Source organism: Vidua chalybeata, chromosome 2 (genome assembly GCF_026979565.1).
Source record: "Vidua chalybeata isolate OUT-0048 chromosome 2, bVidCha1 merged haplotype, whole genome shotgun sequence".
Classification (NCBI taxonomy): domain Eukaryota; kingdom Metazoa; phylum Chordata; class Aves; order Passeriformes; family Viduidae; genus Vidua; species Vidua chalybeata.
In genome coordinates, this window is record NC_071531.1 from 60,962,157 (window position 1) to 60,980,147 (window position 17,991).

The 17,991-nt window shown below is 43.0% G+C and overlaps 1 protein-coding gene across 7 annotated transcripts in view; it reads right to left on the minus strand.

Annotated features, from left to right (window-relative positions):
- Positions 1-17,991, minus strand: part of SENP7 (SUMO specific peptidase 7) — a 70,414-nt gene that overhangs the window by 34,813 nt on the left and 17,610 nt on the right. For 5 of the 7 annotated variants that reach the window (XM_053932221.1, XM_053932215.1, XM_053932192.1 and 2 more), the window contains exons 2-4: positions 6,943-6,989; positions 4,337-4,444; positions 2,056-2,150 (exon numbers count right to left, since the gene is read on the minus strand). In XM_053932221.1, coding sequence (XP_053788196.1) covers positions 2,056-2,150; positions 4,337-4,444; positions 6,943-6,978 — 239 coding nt within the window. In that variant the 5' untranslated portion in view covers positions 6,979-6,989. The remainder of the gene's footprint in view (positions 1-2,055; positions 2,151-4,336; positions 4,445-6,942; positions 6,990-17,991) is intronic. The other 2 variants (XM_053932187.1, XM_053932210.1) reach the window with 2 other exon arrangements.

A 17,991-nucleotide genomic window follows, 5' to 3' on the forward strand; every position in this document is an offset into this window, starting at 1 on the left:
TGTCCTGTGTTTACAGAATAAAGCCACTGATAAACTTGATGTGTATTCAGCTATCTGAGCTTCTGCAGCACATGCACAGCCGAGGAGCTCCTTGAACTTTCAGAGCCCAAAGGAATAACATGATACACAATCATTAATGAGAATCGCTGATTGATGTATTCACTGACAACATTGTTGTGAGGAAACCTTTCGACTGTCCTCCTTCAGCTTAAAGGTCCTGACCTTGCACCAACGGATAAGTCAGTGACCCACAAACAGCAAACATGCTTTGCTGGACTACGAGGTTATTACTGACCAAATGCACTTGTCAGGGCAAGGGGGACCAGTATGTAAACAACTGCCACAAAAACCTGACTGCTATGGGGTCAGCACCTGATTCAGCTGTAACACATATTTCACTGAATATTTAAAATACTGACCTGAAAGAACTGCACACATCTTATTTAATTACTCCTTCTACCTTCCTCCCTAACTAGGGAACTAACCCAGGAGCCCTCTCTGGGATCACAGACAAACCCCCTGACACTCACCTTTCACGAGCCCAGGAGCAGAGCTGTACAAGTGAGAGCAGCTGCAGTTGCTGCTACAGACCCCCATATCTCACACCACAGCACAACTGACAGAAGCAATTTTAACTTCTGGATAACAAATTTTGTATAATTTTGTGTAAAAATTATGGAACACCTATAAATGCTATTTGAAAGTCTCTTACATATTGAAATAAACAGAAAATTAATACACAACAGATTTAAAGGTAGCTTTAAAGAAACCAAGCTTCTCAATGTTTAAAGATCAGTTCAAAGTTTACTGAAAGACCTTTAGAGATGGATATCTTGATATCACATATCAACCATGTAAAAACATAAATAAAATTCAGCAAACTGCAATTAAATTCTGTTAGGTTGACCCTGTGAGCTGCTCCTTCAGTTAAAAGTTACTGACAGAAGCATTTTGAGGTAAGTACATGTAAACTAACAGCTATGCCTCTAAGGAGGTATGAAAAATAAACTCAGCATCTTTTACAATTCCAGGGCTTCCCTGCAACACTTTGAAGCATTCTGAATATACAGACCAGGCTAAACAATGACTATTCATAAACCACAAACCTACAGAACTCAGCAGTGTCAAAATCACCTGCATTTTCATTACCTGTGCACTTTGTTTTTAACAGCCTCTCCTGATAAGCAACCACTTATGGGCAAGTTTAGTTGCAGCCAGAAAACAGGGCAGAGAATGCTTATTCATTTATTTAGAATTAAGTGATTTAGGGAATAACAACTGCTTCATTATGACAAACATATTCATTTTGTCACAAAGTCATTATGTTTCCCAGCTCCTGCTAATAAATCTAGTTCTTCCTTTTTATTTCCATTTGTCAACTGCAGAAATAACAGCTTCACAATTTTCTTGGATAAAACAATTACCTAGCTGACAACTCTGAAGATTATGATTTTATCTTATAATAGCTTATCAATAATTTGCTATAATCTCAAAGAAACCAAGATATTTGCTCTTGGCAACAGAGAAAGAAGTAGCACATCAGCAGTCTTAATTCATTTACTTAAGTGCCTTGACAGTAACATAGAAGTGAAAATGCTCTAATTTTTTTTTTTCCCTTTCACTACTAATCACCATATTGTTTAAGGGATATTTTAATTGTTTTAAAGAATTGATAAAGCTTAGGCTAATGAGTGTGGACTACAGAATAAAAAGGGATGAGAAAAATAATTCTGAGGAGCTTCTTGCGTATCTAAAGATATCTAGGGCTAGAATGACAGTTTACAATTAGAGAGTAATGAACACCTTTCAGGACTCCAAGCAGGTTAACAGGCAGTAATTCCTCTAGTAAGCACTCTCACTCTATTACACAAAGGAAAGGTTACAGTTACCATTAGACCACTGAAGCATGATTCTCTGAAGGTGAGCCACCCAACAGCTTGAACACAAACATGACACAAACAATTAGCTAGAGACCAGAGACACTCATCTTCAAGAAAGACTGTGAAACTCTGAATATGGAAACAGAGGTAAACTAATTTTGAGATTACTTCTTACCCAATTGATTCTTCATCATTAGAGCTATGTCTGTTGCAATCCTTTTGCCTTTTTCCTTTTGTGGAAGGCTTTCTGTTGTTGGCACTTAATCTCCACTGAAATAAAACAAATAAAATTGGCAGATTTCAAAAAAACCTGAATATGTCATAATGGATAATGCACTTGGAAAATGGGACACTGAAACAATGCAACTGACCAAATATATCAAAGTTATGAAAAGCGTATACAACAATGTTGCAAATAATTAATTTGCTTGATTTAAAGAATCCACATACCACCTGATCTTGAAAAGAACCTTTTTCTCCTGAAAAAATAAACAGGACAATTCCATTGTTTCCCAGTTTCAAGGGGGACTATACCAAACACAGACTTTAATATTAGGCCTGTTCCACATAATCACAAATACACAAGATGTAGAAAGTAGAGGCTAACGCTGTGCATTTAGGCAAATTTTACAGGCTACAATATGGATAGAAAAGATACAAAATTCTGAGAAGGAAAAGCAATTTGAAGGTTTGGTACTTAGGTGGCAAACCTCAGAACAGCAAGACTTCATTTTTTTCCAAATTCTCTTACCTTACAAGAAAGTACTTATATTTTCAAATTAAATAAATGAAGCCTCACCAAAACATAGTTATTGCTGCAAATCCAGAAACCTCCAACCCTCCTTCTAATCTTCCTAATTTCTTAAAAATTCAAAATATAATAAACCCAAGAGATGCTTGAAAATTATGGCACTCAGTCTGAAAGCAGACAAACTTATCTTCATTTTTGACTAAGTGTGGTTTGAAAGGGCATCTGAAAAGTTCGTGCCCATTCATATTCTACAAACTTTAATGAAGTCTGAAAGGCACATGCCAAATCAATCTTTTCACTACCATAAAGACTAACTCTAATGCAAAGTAACACATTATTCAAGTTGGCAGCAAGAAATTGACTTGACAAGCCTCTCCCCTCTTCCTGCCTTCAAACACCACCTAGCTCACCTCATACCACTGGTGTTCAAGCACAGGAGAGACCTGTACAGCCAAATCATTGAAAACCGCACAAAGTTTTTCAAACAACATGGTGAAAACTCTGACAACTCACAACCAAGTTTTTTAAAGTAGAACATAAAAACTAGGCAGTGTTTAAAGTATTTGAAATCCCCCAATACATGGGAAAGCTTGAAATATATATAGACATAGGTAGGAAAAATAAGAAATGGAAAATTAGATAACATCCAAGAAATAACAAGGAAATAAAATATTTTTCAATTCACCATTCAAAGCATCCTTTTTATACAGGCAGAGAGAAATACAGGAAGAACTCCTGCAAGTGTTGTCTGAATCTGACAGGTTGCTGCTTGTAGCCTCAGGAGACATCACCTCCCATTTCAAAACCTGACTGCAACTGGATGCTCTGCTCACTGAGAGCATTACCAGTAGAGAACACAACCCTACAGTGAGTCTCTATTGCAGCATTCTCAAATGATCTGGCCTACCAGGAGACCTGGGTCACATTAGCACTGCTGCTCTAAGTCAAGAAAAATGCCTACCTTACCTCAATACGCCTTTCAACCTCCTCTGAGGGGGAGAAGGTCTGTTTGTTCAGACCCATGATTCTGAAAGCACTAAATCCAGCAACAAACTCTGTATGCTGAGCTAAGGAAACAAGAGTAGCAAAATGTGTTTCCAACACTTGACATTTGAAATGCTCACAAAATTTGGAACAGAGTTATAGAAGCAAATATTTACTTCTATATGTGACTGAAATAATCCAGACACTCAGTTATGATATACCTTAAGACTCTTACAGTCTTTTGTTCTTAGTACAGTTATTTCTGTATTAGCACCTAAAATTCTGTCAAGAGGCATAGAGTGCTTCATATATTCTCTTTAAAGCTTAAGCTCTTGGATAACTGAAAACTCAATGTAAAGGTTATTTCCATATAACAAAAAGTTTGGTAAGTGATCTGAATATAACCTAAAAGTTCAGCAGTCAGAAGACAATCAACTAAAAAAATTAAATATCATATTTACCTTTAAATCAATGATTTTAAACATAGTTTCAAACTACGCCCAAAGACAAACTGCTTTTCAATGATTTAGGACTCCCATGTCTGAAAACGTGTGCTTGCAACCAGATTTCAGACTTACACACTTGTCTCTCTCATGACAGTCTGGATTAGTTATTGGTCACAAGGCAGCACTTGGTGTTGAAAAAACTCAGCCTCCAAAACTAAACCAAAACCTCATGTAACATTCTCCTACACACTTTACACTGAAGAACTTCTCTTTACCTCTTTTAAAGGGTCGTCATAATGGCGGGAGCCTGGGAGCCTTGACAAAGGGGACTGAACTTGGACATCCTCTGACTTGGTGTTTGTTTTCTTCTTTGGTATACGAAACTGAAAATAGATGATGCTACACATGGTAAAACTAAATTATCCACTAGTGCTATGAGCTGACATACCTCCATGTACAATGTTGTCTTAACTGGGCAAAATAAAGTTGTAAAGGAAGCCCTGACTTGTGACTTTACTTGAAATGTATTCCTCATTAATGCTTGATCCCAAATCATGTGTCATACCACATGATGAGCTAGTACACAGGTACCATCTGAAAAAGCTCCATCTCATTAACTTTACATCTTCAAACATGACAAAAAGGTGACAACCAATCCACTGGCACAGTTTTCTTGGTTCATTTTAATCTGTTTACATTCTAATTTAACTGTCTCAGCTTAGAGAATGATAAAGAGAAAACAAAAAAGATGAATGTCACAACCAGGTTTGCTTTCTCAAAAGAACAAGTTCAGGATGAAGAAAAATTACATATTATTGTTCTTCATTGTACAAGTATTTTGGTATGATAATTTAGCATCAAAAAGACTTTAATATACTCAAAATGGTATCAGCTATTGTCATTGCCAACTCCCAAAGAAATGGAGCCAGCATTTTGAAAGTAATTATTGAAAGTAGTTAGTAATCAACATGAATTCACCAGTTCAGAAAAAAAATCATACATAGGAAAGTAGGTTTGTTCATTGAAAATAAAAAAAAATAATCAAACTAAATTTGTACTAGTTCATCAAGACAAGGAAAGAAGATTATATCGCCTATCAGTTAATTAAACTAGTCAAAATACCAACTGAAAGAATAAAAGTGCAAGCATTGATATTGCTCCAGGCATCCTGAGAAGCAAAACCTGACATTGCAAATACAGCCAGATCAGAATGTATCAGAGAGGGAGTGCAACATTTACATCTCTCAGAAAACTGAATCTAGCTCAGGCAGGAAAAAGCTGAAGCTACTCCATATAATGGACACTGTAAAGCATCCTATGAACTTGATTTGCAAGCCACCAGATGCCTTGCATTGTAACATGAAATTACAAGCAGGGATTCCAGAACAGTGACTCTAACAACTTAATTATTAGCACCTTAACTGCATTCATTAGCTCAGCAGGTAGTCCTTCAGACAGACAATAAGAAAGCATGCTGCACCATAATGAGATAATATTTCAATCCTTCAGTCTCAATCCTGAGTGCTCTTACTCCTTCTCTACACTTCCTTGAAACTAAGATTAAAGTTTTATGTAATTAGACCCAAATTTCTATACAGTATCTCAGGCCCCCTTTGCTGGTCAAACACTGAAAAAATACTCCTTTAATAACAGATTCCTCAAACTCTAAAGGATACAAATGTCACACACAGGTAACAATTTCTCAGACAAGTACCTCCCTTCCTTTTCTATCAACACAGAAGGATTGAAACAACATTTTTTTATTCAAGAACTTCTACAAGGAGATTGTTTCAAATTTGTTTAGTTAGTTTCATTTTAGAGTGGCCTATAAACACATTTATCAGTCAGAATGCATATTTCTGATCTGCACTGTAATGGCTGGGAACAGATCTCTTACTTCAGACCTCCACCTGCTGCCTGACTAGCAGCTTATGTTTTAATATTCCAAAGAACATACAGTTATCTAGAATTTTAACATACATTTAAAATTAAAGAGGTTCTGATAACCTCTGTAATGATGTAACAGACAACATTAAGTACAGATAAAGTCAGACTCAGTAAAAAGAAGAGACAACTGACAGAAAGGGATAAAAAACACAAGATACATAAACCAGCAACATTTCCAGCTCACCACACAGCATCTTCCCAATGCTTGCACTCATTAAGAAGATGCTGGTTTACAGCACCCACAATTAATTTACAGAGCAAGCACAAAGTCAACAGGCAAAGAGAGGTCTGAATCTATGCTAAACACAAGGTATGCAGTTGCCTCAGCTTTTCCCAAATAAAAAGTGACTAACTCTACGCATACATATGCATACACACTCAGCAGACTCATCTAAATCAGCAATACTTTCCTGAAGGTTCCCACCTGTAGAAGCAAAGGCCAGAGAAAGTGCATAAACACAGTGTTGGAAACAGCTTATTTCTAAACCACTAGATCACCCAGACCTCACCCAATCACACCTAGTTCCTATGTCTACCATTTGTTCTCACCAGTACTCCTACTGCTAGAAGCTGCTTCTAATAGGGATATTTTAGTAAAAAATACACACCAGCATAAGAAGCCTCTGAGTACATCTCTGCAGATAACGAAGTTTTACACAGTTTTGCAGCTCTTTTCTACTTACTTAACATTACTCTAAAATTTTAGGCATTAGCCTAGGTCTTAAAATAACTTTGAAAATATCCTGTTTATACATAATCAATGCTAAGCTTATAATGTATAAATAAATCTACAACAGTAGACATTAGTATTGACTGCCAACACAATAAACAGTGTCCCAAGAAAGCATGTTTCAACAAATTGAAGAATGAATCAGAACACCCTACGATACACACAGCCTCAAAATAAAATACTGACAATTTCAGGAATACTTACACTAACATGACTTGAGGTTGATGTTCGTCCTGACATGGTTTTCTCTACTGGAAAAAAAATACAAAGGAAAAAAAAAAAGAAATTTAACAATTTCTGGTTTATTGATTAAGAGGGAAGTAAAACCAAAGTAGCAGGCACTAAAAGAACAAGAAAATAATTTTTGAGCAATCTAGAACAAAAGAACCACATTCATAACATGGCTGGATAGGGAATTTACAAGATTTTATAGTCCCTCCTGCCATGAGCAGGGATATCTTTCAACTGATCAGGTTGCTCAAAGCCTATTCAACCTGACTTTGAACACTCTCAGGGATGGGGCATCCACTGCTTCTCCGGGCAACCTGTTCCAGTCTCACCATTCTCATGGTAAAAACCATTTCTTCCTCGTGTCCAATCTACACCTACCCTCTTTCAATTTATGACCATTCCCTCTTGCCCTGTCACTATAGGCCTTGGTGAAAAGTAATTGACAGCCACAATACAAGACAGACACACACCTGGGCAAGGTTCTGGATTGTCAGCATAGACTAAATTGTTAATGAAATTGTTCTAGAGTTTATCCTTAGCCAAGACATTTACTGATTAACTCCTTACTGCAAGCATACAACTAATAAGCAGTTCACACTTAGACTATAGAGTGAAAAGGAGTAAAAAAGCACATCTGTACTACTGCAAGGGTTCCAAGAATAAATAGCCAAGGATTCCTGTTAAACCTATAAACTTAATCGCTAGAAGCACACAGCCTCAGAGATTCAAGCATTTATAGGCATTCTAGTTATACAGATTCTATATGACTCTGGCATAAGACCTTCAAAGATTACAGCTGGTTTGAAGTCTCTCGAGAAGCCAAACTCGGGGACTTCTACTTATCTTGGAGATTTTTTTTATGTTAGAGCCATAGTCCCCCAGGGTGGGGAACAGACCGATAAAGAAAAGCCACAGTACTGCCTGTTCTGATGCCTGCAACGAGGAAGAGCAGACGAATGGGGGCCGCCTGGAGCTCGGGGGAGCAGGCACCACCCAGGAGCGGCAGTGTGCGGGCTGAGCCCAGCCCCGGCACTGCACTACCACGGGCGGAGTGCCGCGGGCCCCGAGCTCCACAGCCCTGGCTCCCCTCGCTAGGAGGGAAACAGCTTTCCTCTGACAAACCCACAAATCCCAAGGGCCTGTTATAAATAAACTTGTTTTAGTAGGCGGGGGTAATAATGGATAAATTGTGTCCAATGAGTTATACGTAACTACCTATTAATGTAACGCATTGTTAAATTGTTAATGTAGTGAATAGTTGTGAGTTACAAAGTTAAATATGTACTGTTAGTTAAGTGAGTGTGCATAGTTGTCACAAAGTTAAATATGTACTATTAGTTAAGTGGGTGTGCATAGTTGCCAATCAGGGGGAGGAGGCCAGGTGCATCGGAGAGTGATATCATCAGTTCAGCCTGCAATTGGAGGGATCGACCAACCAATAGTGCCTCGTAGTTCAAGAATGATTGGCCAGGAATGCACCAGTTTATAGACCAACCAAAGACCAGAAAGAGGGCCAATCAACAAAGGGATCAAGAACGCACCAATCAGCAGCTTCCAGAGGCTTTAACAACCCCGGGTGCTGGCCACCCAGGGTCTTTCTGCGGACTTTATATCCAAGGAAACACCCTCTGTCTTGTGCACAGATACTTGTTATGTTTTGTTACTCTGACTTGCCCCTGAGGTCCTGGGCTTATCTTGGGGCCTTGTCCTCGGTTGTCTTTGATTTTAATAAACAGGCCCTGTTTTTTTTAACATACTCTGGCTCTGATTCGCCTGTTTTTAACAACTTGGGGGCTCGTCCGGGATAGCCACGGCCCAGAGGCGGTCCCGGAGAAGGACAGGTTCAGGAAGACTGGTCCAGCTGCTTTTTTGCTGCCCGGATTTGGATTTCTCCAAAACCGAAGACGGTTGCTGGCTATACCCGAGAGGTGACTGAGGACATGGCAACTCAGACCGGGAAGGCCCTTCGAGAGGGAGCGGGGCTCGCAACACACAGGTAGGTGTTGCGAGTGCGGCAGGCATAAGGGGGTACGTTCATGTATGGAGAGTGAATGAGACGGGGGTTGGCAACTCAGACTCCCGAAGTGAGAGTGAACCTCCTAGTACCGCGTTTTCAGACTCCCGCGAGGGGGCCAGCCAGGAATGGAGGGAAGCGATTGAAATAAATCGGAGTGAGTGTGGAACCCTGAGGGACCCTCCTGGGTGTGGGTGAAGGGGGAGTACCCTTCTTTTCTCCTGTCCTCACCCGCGTAGGCTCCCGTTCCCCCAGGGTAGTGGGGGCTCCTAGGGGTTGTTTGAGGCCAATAAAACGAAGGAACCGAAGGTGGGGGTTTGGTTGGGACAACTTTCTTGCCTGGTAGAAAGACCTTCGGAACCGGGTCTCCCAGTACAGTGTCAGGCATTGGGGCGGCTGGCTGGGGGAAGGGTGGACATCGCTGGACCCCTGATCTGGTTCAGACAAAGGGGACGCAAGGGAGTTCCACCGGTGGACGTCGCTGGACCCTTGATCTGGTTCAGACAAGGGGGACGCAGGGGAGTTCCACTGGTGGACGTCGCTGGACCCTTGATCTGGTTCAGACAGGGGGGACGCAGGGGAGTTCCACCGGCTCAAGCAACTTGAAGGGCAGTTCCTCAGGGTGAGCGTGGGGAGTGTCCCGGGCATCTTGAGGAACTAGGACCTTTGGGGTGGGCTAAAGACTCTCAACCGGAGACCCGCTGGCAGTGAGGCCACCGGTTGGGGGATTGTCCCTCTTTTGGCAGGGGAAGGGAGTAGGAACCTGACCAGAGGGGAGTAGGACCCTAGGCCAGGAGGGCTGGTCAAGGGGAAATTCCTCCTAGCACAGCGATGGGCTGGGGAGGGCGAAGGCCGCCAGCTAGAAGTCCCCCTATCCATTAGGGGTAGGAGGGAGGTTTTAGAACCTGTCTGTTAGGGACACAATTTTGTTTCAGTTTATATAAGTTGTCTATGTGTGACTTGTTTTTAGTTGGAGTTTTGTGGTCAATACTATCAAGTTTATTTTGTCTGTTGTTACTGATAGTGTTAATTATTGGATTATTATACTGTGTTGTTTTATTTATTTTACCACAAAAATACCAATTTGGTATTTTGCAGTATTGTTTGTGGTATTCTGTCTAATCTTTTTGTTTTAAGTGATTGAGGCGTATATTGCTTTGGGTAGATGGTTTTTGGTGTCTGCTCAGCTTATATCTCTGGGTTAGAGTTTCTGTTTGTGTCAGAGAGTATCTTGTGAGGCTGAGTTTAAGAGTTGGCATTTTGTTGTTTTAGTATACAGGTTTTAGTTGTTGTTTTGGGTAGTTGAGGTCATTGGCATTGTGTGTGTGTGAATGTTGGTGGCTCAGAGAAGCCATTTTAGCTGCTTTTGAGGTACTCCCCTCGAGAAGTCAGCCTGGGAGTGAGTGATAGACATCAAGGAGGCAGACCGGAAGAGTCTGAGGAGACTTCTGGCTGATCAGCCATTTTGGTTTGTTTTGAGTCTTAGTTCCCACAAGATACGATTTTCCCACGAGTTACCGTTTTGGTTCCCATGGTATTCAATTTTCCCATGAAGTTTCCTATTAATTTCTGTTTAAATTCTAGTTGTTCTCCTTTTTATTGTAAAGCCTTCTAGGTTGTCATTCTCTTTTAAAGTTTACACAGTAAATTGATACAAGTCGCTTATAGTTATGGGTCAGTGTGCAAGTAAGCGTTCCCGCAAGGGAAAAGCTAAGAAAATGAAATTGAAGGACATACCACAAGACAGTCCACTGGGGGAAATGTTAGAGAATTGGGACCATGATAAAAATTTAAAGGAATTGGATAAGATAAGAATGATACATTATTGTATTGAAATATGGCCACAAAAGAACATTCAAGAAGGACCTGTTAATTGGCCTTGGTATGGGTCAAAAGAAAAATGGTTATGTCTAGCTTTAAATAAATACGTTAATTCAAGAGAAGTACTAGATGAGGAAGAAATCAAATATGCGGCCTGTTGGCTGGAAAATGAAATTTGGGATAAAAAGGTTCGAATGTATAGGGTGGGTAAAGAAATAAAAGAGGGAAAAGAAGAATTTATGCAAAAATGGGACCCATTGGATTATCTTCCTCCTCCTCCCCCTCCTACTCCTCCAGTACCCCCTCCTATCCAACCTGAACCCGTTCGGCCCCTCCCGCATCCCTCCCTGCTCAGCCTATTTCCCCTCCTACTTCTTCAGGACCCCTCCCTGCTCAACCTATCCCCCACCCTACTCCTTCAGCATCCCTTCCTGCCCAACCCACACCTTGTCATACTCTTCTGACTTCACCGACAGTCCCCACCCCAGTAGTTTCTCCCATACCTCTCTCCATCCCTGTCACCCTCCCTCTGCCTCCCACACAAAATCATATTCAAACCCAACAGAATAGCTTGGAGGTGGCAGCAACTCACAACTGTGAGTGCGAAAGAGTTGTAAGACCGAAGGAGAGGATTGCAGTCTCAGGTAGTCATCATTATAACACTAGATTTCAAGCTGAGAGGAGCTTCCAAAAGGAGGAAGCAGAAGAAAGGTTATTACCTTTGAGAGAGGTTCCAATGGGAGGTGTCCAGGGGGGAATCGGTTTTGTAAATGCACCTTTGATGGGCTCAGAGGTGAGAAGTTTTAAGAAAGAACTTAAACCCCTATTGGAAGATCCTATAGGAGTTGCTGATCAAGTTGATCAGTTTTTAGATTCAAGTACATACACATGGGAGGAAATGAATTCTATTTTAGGTATTCTTTTTTCTTCAGAGGAAATGCACTTTATTCGGGTTGCAGGCACAAAAGCATGGGAGAAAGAGAATAGGGCCGGGACGCGAGGTGAAGAAAAGATGCCTCTCACTCCACCTGACTGGAATCCAAATACGGTAGAAAGCCGTAGAAATATGAATTGTTATAGATCTTCAGTTATTAAAGGTATCCAGGGAGCAGTCCCTCGGACTAGTAATGCAAAGTTGGCCTTTGATAGCCAGCAGGAGAAAGATGAAACCCCAAATGCCTGGTTAGATAGGCTAAGGCGAAATTTCCAATTATATTCCAGTGTGGATCCAGAGAGCACAGAAGGGAAAGTGTTGGTAAAGGTGCAATTTGTAACTAGAGCATGGCCAGATATTAGAAGGAAGTTAGAGAAGATAGAAGAATGGCAGGAAAAAGGCATGAATGAATTGTTAAGGGAGGCACAGAAAGTTTATTTGAGGAGGGAGGAAGAAAAGATGAAATCGAAGGCTAGAATTATGGTTGCAATAGCTAGGGAGAGTCAGGATAGAGAAAGGGAAGAGCCGAAGGGAAGGGAAAAATTAAGGAAGGAGGACATTCGAGGGCAGGACGCAGACTCCTGGGAGGGGAAATGTTTTTATTGTGGTGAAAAAGGTCACTTTAGGAAGGATTGTAAGAAATGGAGAAAAGACAGGAGGCTGTACAAAGAAACGGAGATCGGAGAAAATGATGATTAGGAGTGTCAGGGGCTCTATCCCCTGGGGAAGATGGGTAAGCATAAAGTGGAGCCCTTGATAAATTTGGAAATAGGTCCCCAGGGGGAAGAATTTGAATTTTTAGTTGACACTGGGGCTGATAGGTCATGTGTTTCATGGTTCCCAAAAGGTTGTAAATTGAGTCAAAGGATGTGTAAAGTGAGAGGTGCTAGTAATGAGCCTTTTGAAGTATCGGTAATAGAGCAGGTTAAAGGAAATTCAAGAGAAGGATATGTAGATTTGTTATATATGCCTAAATTGGAATGTAATTTATTAGGTAGAGACCTACAGGTACAATTAGGAATAGGGGTAATCCCTAAGGAGGGAAAGATGGTAGCAGACATGCTGGTTCTCAAATTGGAGGATGAAAGTGAAATCAATAGCGGAGTCTGGGCAGAGGGGGGAGGCCGCAGCCTACTCGATATACCCCCTATGGAAGTAAAAATGAAACTAGGAACTTCACCAATACGAGTAAAACAATATCCTCTTTCAGCCGAAGGGAAACAGGGACTAGCTCCAATTATAAAAGAATTAATTAAAGATGGAATACTAGAACCATGCATGTCTCCCCATAACACGCCAATATCACCGGTGAAGAAATCAGATGGCACTTACCAATTAGTCCAAGATATGAGGGAGGTGAATAAACAGACAATTTCATGGTACCCTGTAGTAACCAATCAGTACACACTTCTAAGTAAGGTACCACCGAAACATGCATGGTTCAGTGTGATAGATTTGAAAGATGCCTTCGGGCTTGCCCTCTAGCTGAAGAAAGTAGAAGTTGGTTTGCCTTTGAGTGGCAGGATGAGGAGACAGGAAGGAAACAACAACTCCAATGGACCCGGCTACCCCAAAGTTTCACAGAATTCCCAAATTTGTTTGGCCAAGCCTTGGAAGAATTATTAAGACAGTTTCAACCAATGGGAAATACCCAAAATCTGCAATATGTTGATGATTTGTTGGTGTCAGGGGAACAGAGAGATCAGGTTCAAGCAACAACAGTGAAATTATTAAACTTTTTTGGGGGAAAGGGTTTAAAAGTGTCAAAAAAGAAACTCTAATTTGTAGAACAGGAAGTGAAATATTTAGGTCATCTGACTGGGAAGGGATATAAGAAATTAGAAGCTGAGCGAATTCAAGGGATCCTCTCCCTACCTGCACCGAAAACAAAAAGAGATGTAAGGAAATTGTTTGGGTTAGTTGGATATTGTAAATTGTAGATTGATGGGCATACTAAACTGGTCAAGTTCCTATATGATAAATTAGTTGAAGAAGAACCTCTAGATTGGAATGAGGAAGATGAGCAGAAGTTACAAGAGTTGAAGGGAAACCCCAGTTTTAAGTTTACCTGATTTGGACAAACCCTTTGAATTGTTTATAAATGTAGAAGAAGGAATTGCATATGGAGTATTGGTCCAAAAGTGGTGTGGAGATAGAAAACCAGTAGTTTATGTGTCCAAGTTATTAGACCCGGTGGTTAGAGGATGGCCTACATGTTTATAGTCAGTGGCTGCTACTGTAGCTTTGGTAGAGGAGAGATACAAACTAACATTTGGGAGCAAAATCAAAGTGTATACACCTCATGATTTGAAAACTATATTGAGTAAGAGAGCAAGTCAGTGGATTACAGATAGCAGGCTGTTAAAATATGAATTGATGCTAACCAATATTGAGAATTTAGAATTAGCCACAACGAATGTTCAAAATCCAGCCCAATTTTTGTATGGAGAGCCACAGGAAAATTTAGAACATAGTTGTATAGAAGCCATAGATTTGCAGACCAAAGTAAGGGAAGATTTGCAAGAACAGCCATTACCAGAAGGAGAAGTGTTGTTTGTGGATGGTTCTTCCAGGGTAAATGAGGGGAAGAGAATGTCAGGATATGCAGTAATAGATGGTAAGAGTATGGACATTATAGAAAAAGGGAGACTTCCGGCAAAATGGTCTGCACAGTGTTGTGAGATTTATGCTCTATTAAAAGGGCTGCAGTGGTTAAAATACAAGAAAGGAACTGTTTAACACTGACTCCAAATATGCCTATGGGGTAGTACATACGTTTGGTAAAATCTGGGGAGAAAGGGGGTTTATAAACTCTAAAGGCAAGACCCTAGTCCATGAAAAGCTAATCAAGGAAACATTGGAGGCTCTCAAAGACCCTTTGGAAATTGCAGTGGTACATATAAAAGGTCACCAAAAAGGAACTTCTAGAGAGGTGCAGGGCAACAATTTAGCGGACAGAGCAGCTAAAGAAGCTGCCTTAGACAAGGAAGAGAAAATCCTGCAGTTAGTCAATCTAGGGGACAGAGATAATGAAGAAAACCAAATTTTTAGTGAGCAAGAACAAAAAGAGTTGCTAAGACATGCGGAAATTAAAGATGAAAAAGGGAAGTGGATAATGCCGGATGGGAGACAGGTATTAAACAAAGCGCTAACCAGGAAAATTTTGGAAAATTTGCATGCTTCAACCCACTGGGGAACACAGGCCTTGTGTGACCATTTTCTGTGAACTTATGTATTCATTGGAATATTTGAAATAGCTAAGATAATCACAAGAGATTGTATGATTTGTCAGAGAGTAAATAGAAAAGTAATGAGAAAAGCCCCACTGGGTGGAAGAGAATTGGCCCAGAGACCTTTCCAAAATGTCCAAGTAGATTTTACTGAACTTCCCCCAGCCCAAAGGTTTAAGTATTTATTAGTAATAATGGATCATCTGACTCATTGGGTTGAAGCATTTCCAACTACAAGAGCTACAGTGGGAGTGGTTAGTAAGATCTTACTGGAACAAGTCATACTGAGACATGGTACTGTAAACATTATTGATTCAGAGGGCTGCATTTCATAGCCAAAGTCTTACATCAGATAATAGAGGCTTTAGGAATAGTGTGGAGACTTCACACCCCGTGGAGACCTCAAAGCTCAGGAAGAGTGAAGAGAATGAACCAAACCTTAAAAATAACACTCACCAAATTGGTAGAGGAAACAAAAATGAATTGGTCAAGATGTCTTCCATTAGCACTAATGAGAATAAGGACAAAACTGTGGTAGACAGGGACAGGTGAACGGAAAATCTCGGGATGTGACAGAAAGCTAGACCCTTCCCCCCTTTCTTCCTGCTATAGGTAACCAATCACCCCTGAAGCATGCAGCCCCTCCTAACTCCAGTAGTTTTCCACTCCTTACTAACCCTAGCCAGACCCACCATCCCCTTTTGATGTAGGAAAGCCCCCTTGACTATTTAACCCCACGAGATAAGATAATAAACGCCATTTGACCATCCACCACATTGGTGTCTGTGCATGTCAGTGGACTGAGTGACCTGGGGGAGGCTGGGTTGCCGTGCTGTGTCTTGAAACCAGGTCGCCCGCCTTCTCATCAGAAGGCGACATATGATGCCAAAACCCTAAGGTAGCGGTATCTCCTGGACGAGAGACAGCGGCCAGAACAGCTGGACCGATTCTTGGCAGGGGAGACGTCCCCGGACCAGCGATCGTCATGGAGGCCATCGCGAAGGTCATGAGTTCAGTTTATAAGCAGTGGGGAATTAAATGTAAGCTCAAGGATTTTTACCTCGCTATTGCGAGACTCTTAGAGCTTGGGACGATTGAACGTCCCGTGGAAATATTACACCCGGAGGTGTGGGGGAGATGCAGAGCCGCACTAGCCGAGGAAACAAAGACCTCAGGCAGCGGCAAAAGCCTCAAGGCTTGGGGAAAGGTTGAGCGGGCCCTGCACGAGGCGCTAGAAGAACAGGAAACATGGAGCGCGGCAAGCGCATGTTTATTAGCAACACCCAAGCTGGGGGTAGGAGCGGCAACGCAAACCGCCCCCGATAGCGAGCTACCCGGGAGTGGGGACCCGGGGGGGCCGGGCGCGTTCCCCCCCTCCCCAAGCCCGAGCCCAACCCCCCCGCGGGGCTTCCCGAAAAACCCACAGGACCTCCCGAAAAACCCGTGGACCCCCCGTCCGTCCCTTCACTGCGGATCAGCGATTCGGTGCCGGGGGCGCAGCAGTGCGCGCAGTCCTTTTGGGAGGAACTGGCAAGAGAAGCCAGAGACGCGGAGGGACGGGCGGCTCCGCCGCCATACCCATCCGAACATGGCGCTGACGACTGAGGGGATGGGCGGGGCGCGGAAACTCTCGGCGGGAAGAGTCCAAAGACCCGGATTCTTGCTAGTGCGCATCCGCAAGGAAAAGAGGAGGAGGGGGACGGCAGAGAGCGCATGCCCAATCAGGAGCTGCGCTCAGCGCTGCTACCATCTAAGGGAGAGACCTCCCCCTGTGGGCGGCAGGGCAAGCCCAGGGGGCGGGAACGGCACCACCCCCAGAGGGAGGGGGAGGGACGGGGCCGGAGCCACACGAAAAGGCACCGGGACCCGGAAATGCGCTGGCATTCGACTTCCGGCTCTGAGACCAGCTCCACCAGCTCCGACAGCTCGGGAGAGCTGACAGATGCCGACGGGGACTCAGAAACGGAAAAAGTGGAGCTAACGCGGTTTAAAACAAAAACGAATAAAGCCTTAAGCCACATCGAAAGGCAATCACAATGCGAACCAGCCCAGTTTACCGACTGGGCTAGGATAAAGATAGCCTGTGCAGAGTGGGCTCCTTCAGGGGCAGTCAAAGCTTTCCCGGTTAGGATCACCGGGCCAGAGGGGAATCAACAGAGGATATATAATCCGGTAAACCCCAAAGACGTACAGGCAATTGTCAAAGAGATCTCAGAGAAAGGGATCAACTCAGCTATGGTCTCCACCCCCGTGGATGGCCTCTTTGGCAATGGCGACTTGCTCCCCTTTGATATCAAACAAATAAGCCGCATGATACTCAGTGGTGCGGGAATGATCGTGTTTAAGAAGGAATGGGAAGATAATTGTACAAGAGCTCTAGCCCAGGCTTCCGGGGCGGGGCAGCCACTGCATGGCTCAAGCCTATCCAGGCTGCTGGGGAAACACGACGAGATGGTTACACCTCAGCAACAAGCAGCACAGATGCGAGCTGAGGAAGTCAGGGCCACCACTGGAGCTGCTAGGGAGGCTATTCGGGCTACCTCTCTGGTCGTGGCCAAGCCATCACCGTGGTCCACCATAAGACAGGCAGAGAGCGAAAGCTTCACGCAATTCGTAGACCACCTGCAGGCGGCAGTAGACTCCTCTACCCTGCCTGCAGAGGCAAAGGGACCTGTGGTGGCAGACTGCTTGCGCCAGCAATGTAACTCCGTCACCAAAGACATCCTGCGCTCCCTGCCAGCCGGGGCCAGCCTAGCCGATATGATCAGGCACATCGTAAGAGAGGAACACCTAACACCCGTCCAAGCAGCCGTTCGCACCTTAACCAGTGCAATGGCGTGCTTCAAGTGCGGTCAGGCAGGCCACATTGCAGTGAGTTGTCCCCAGCCGGCACAGCAGTCCGCGGCGATGCCCCCACCTCAAGCACGCCCAAGAGGGCCCTGCTGGAGCTGTGGGAAGAAAGGGCACTTCGCTAAGGACTGCAGGTCCTGGCCTCAGGGAAACGGGAAAGGGAGGGGGCGCAC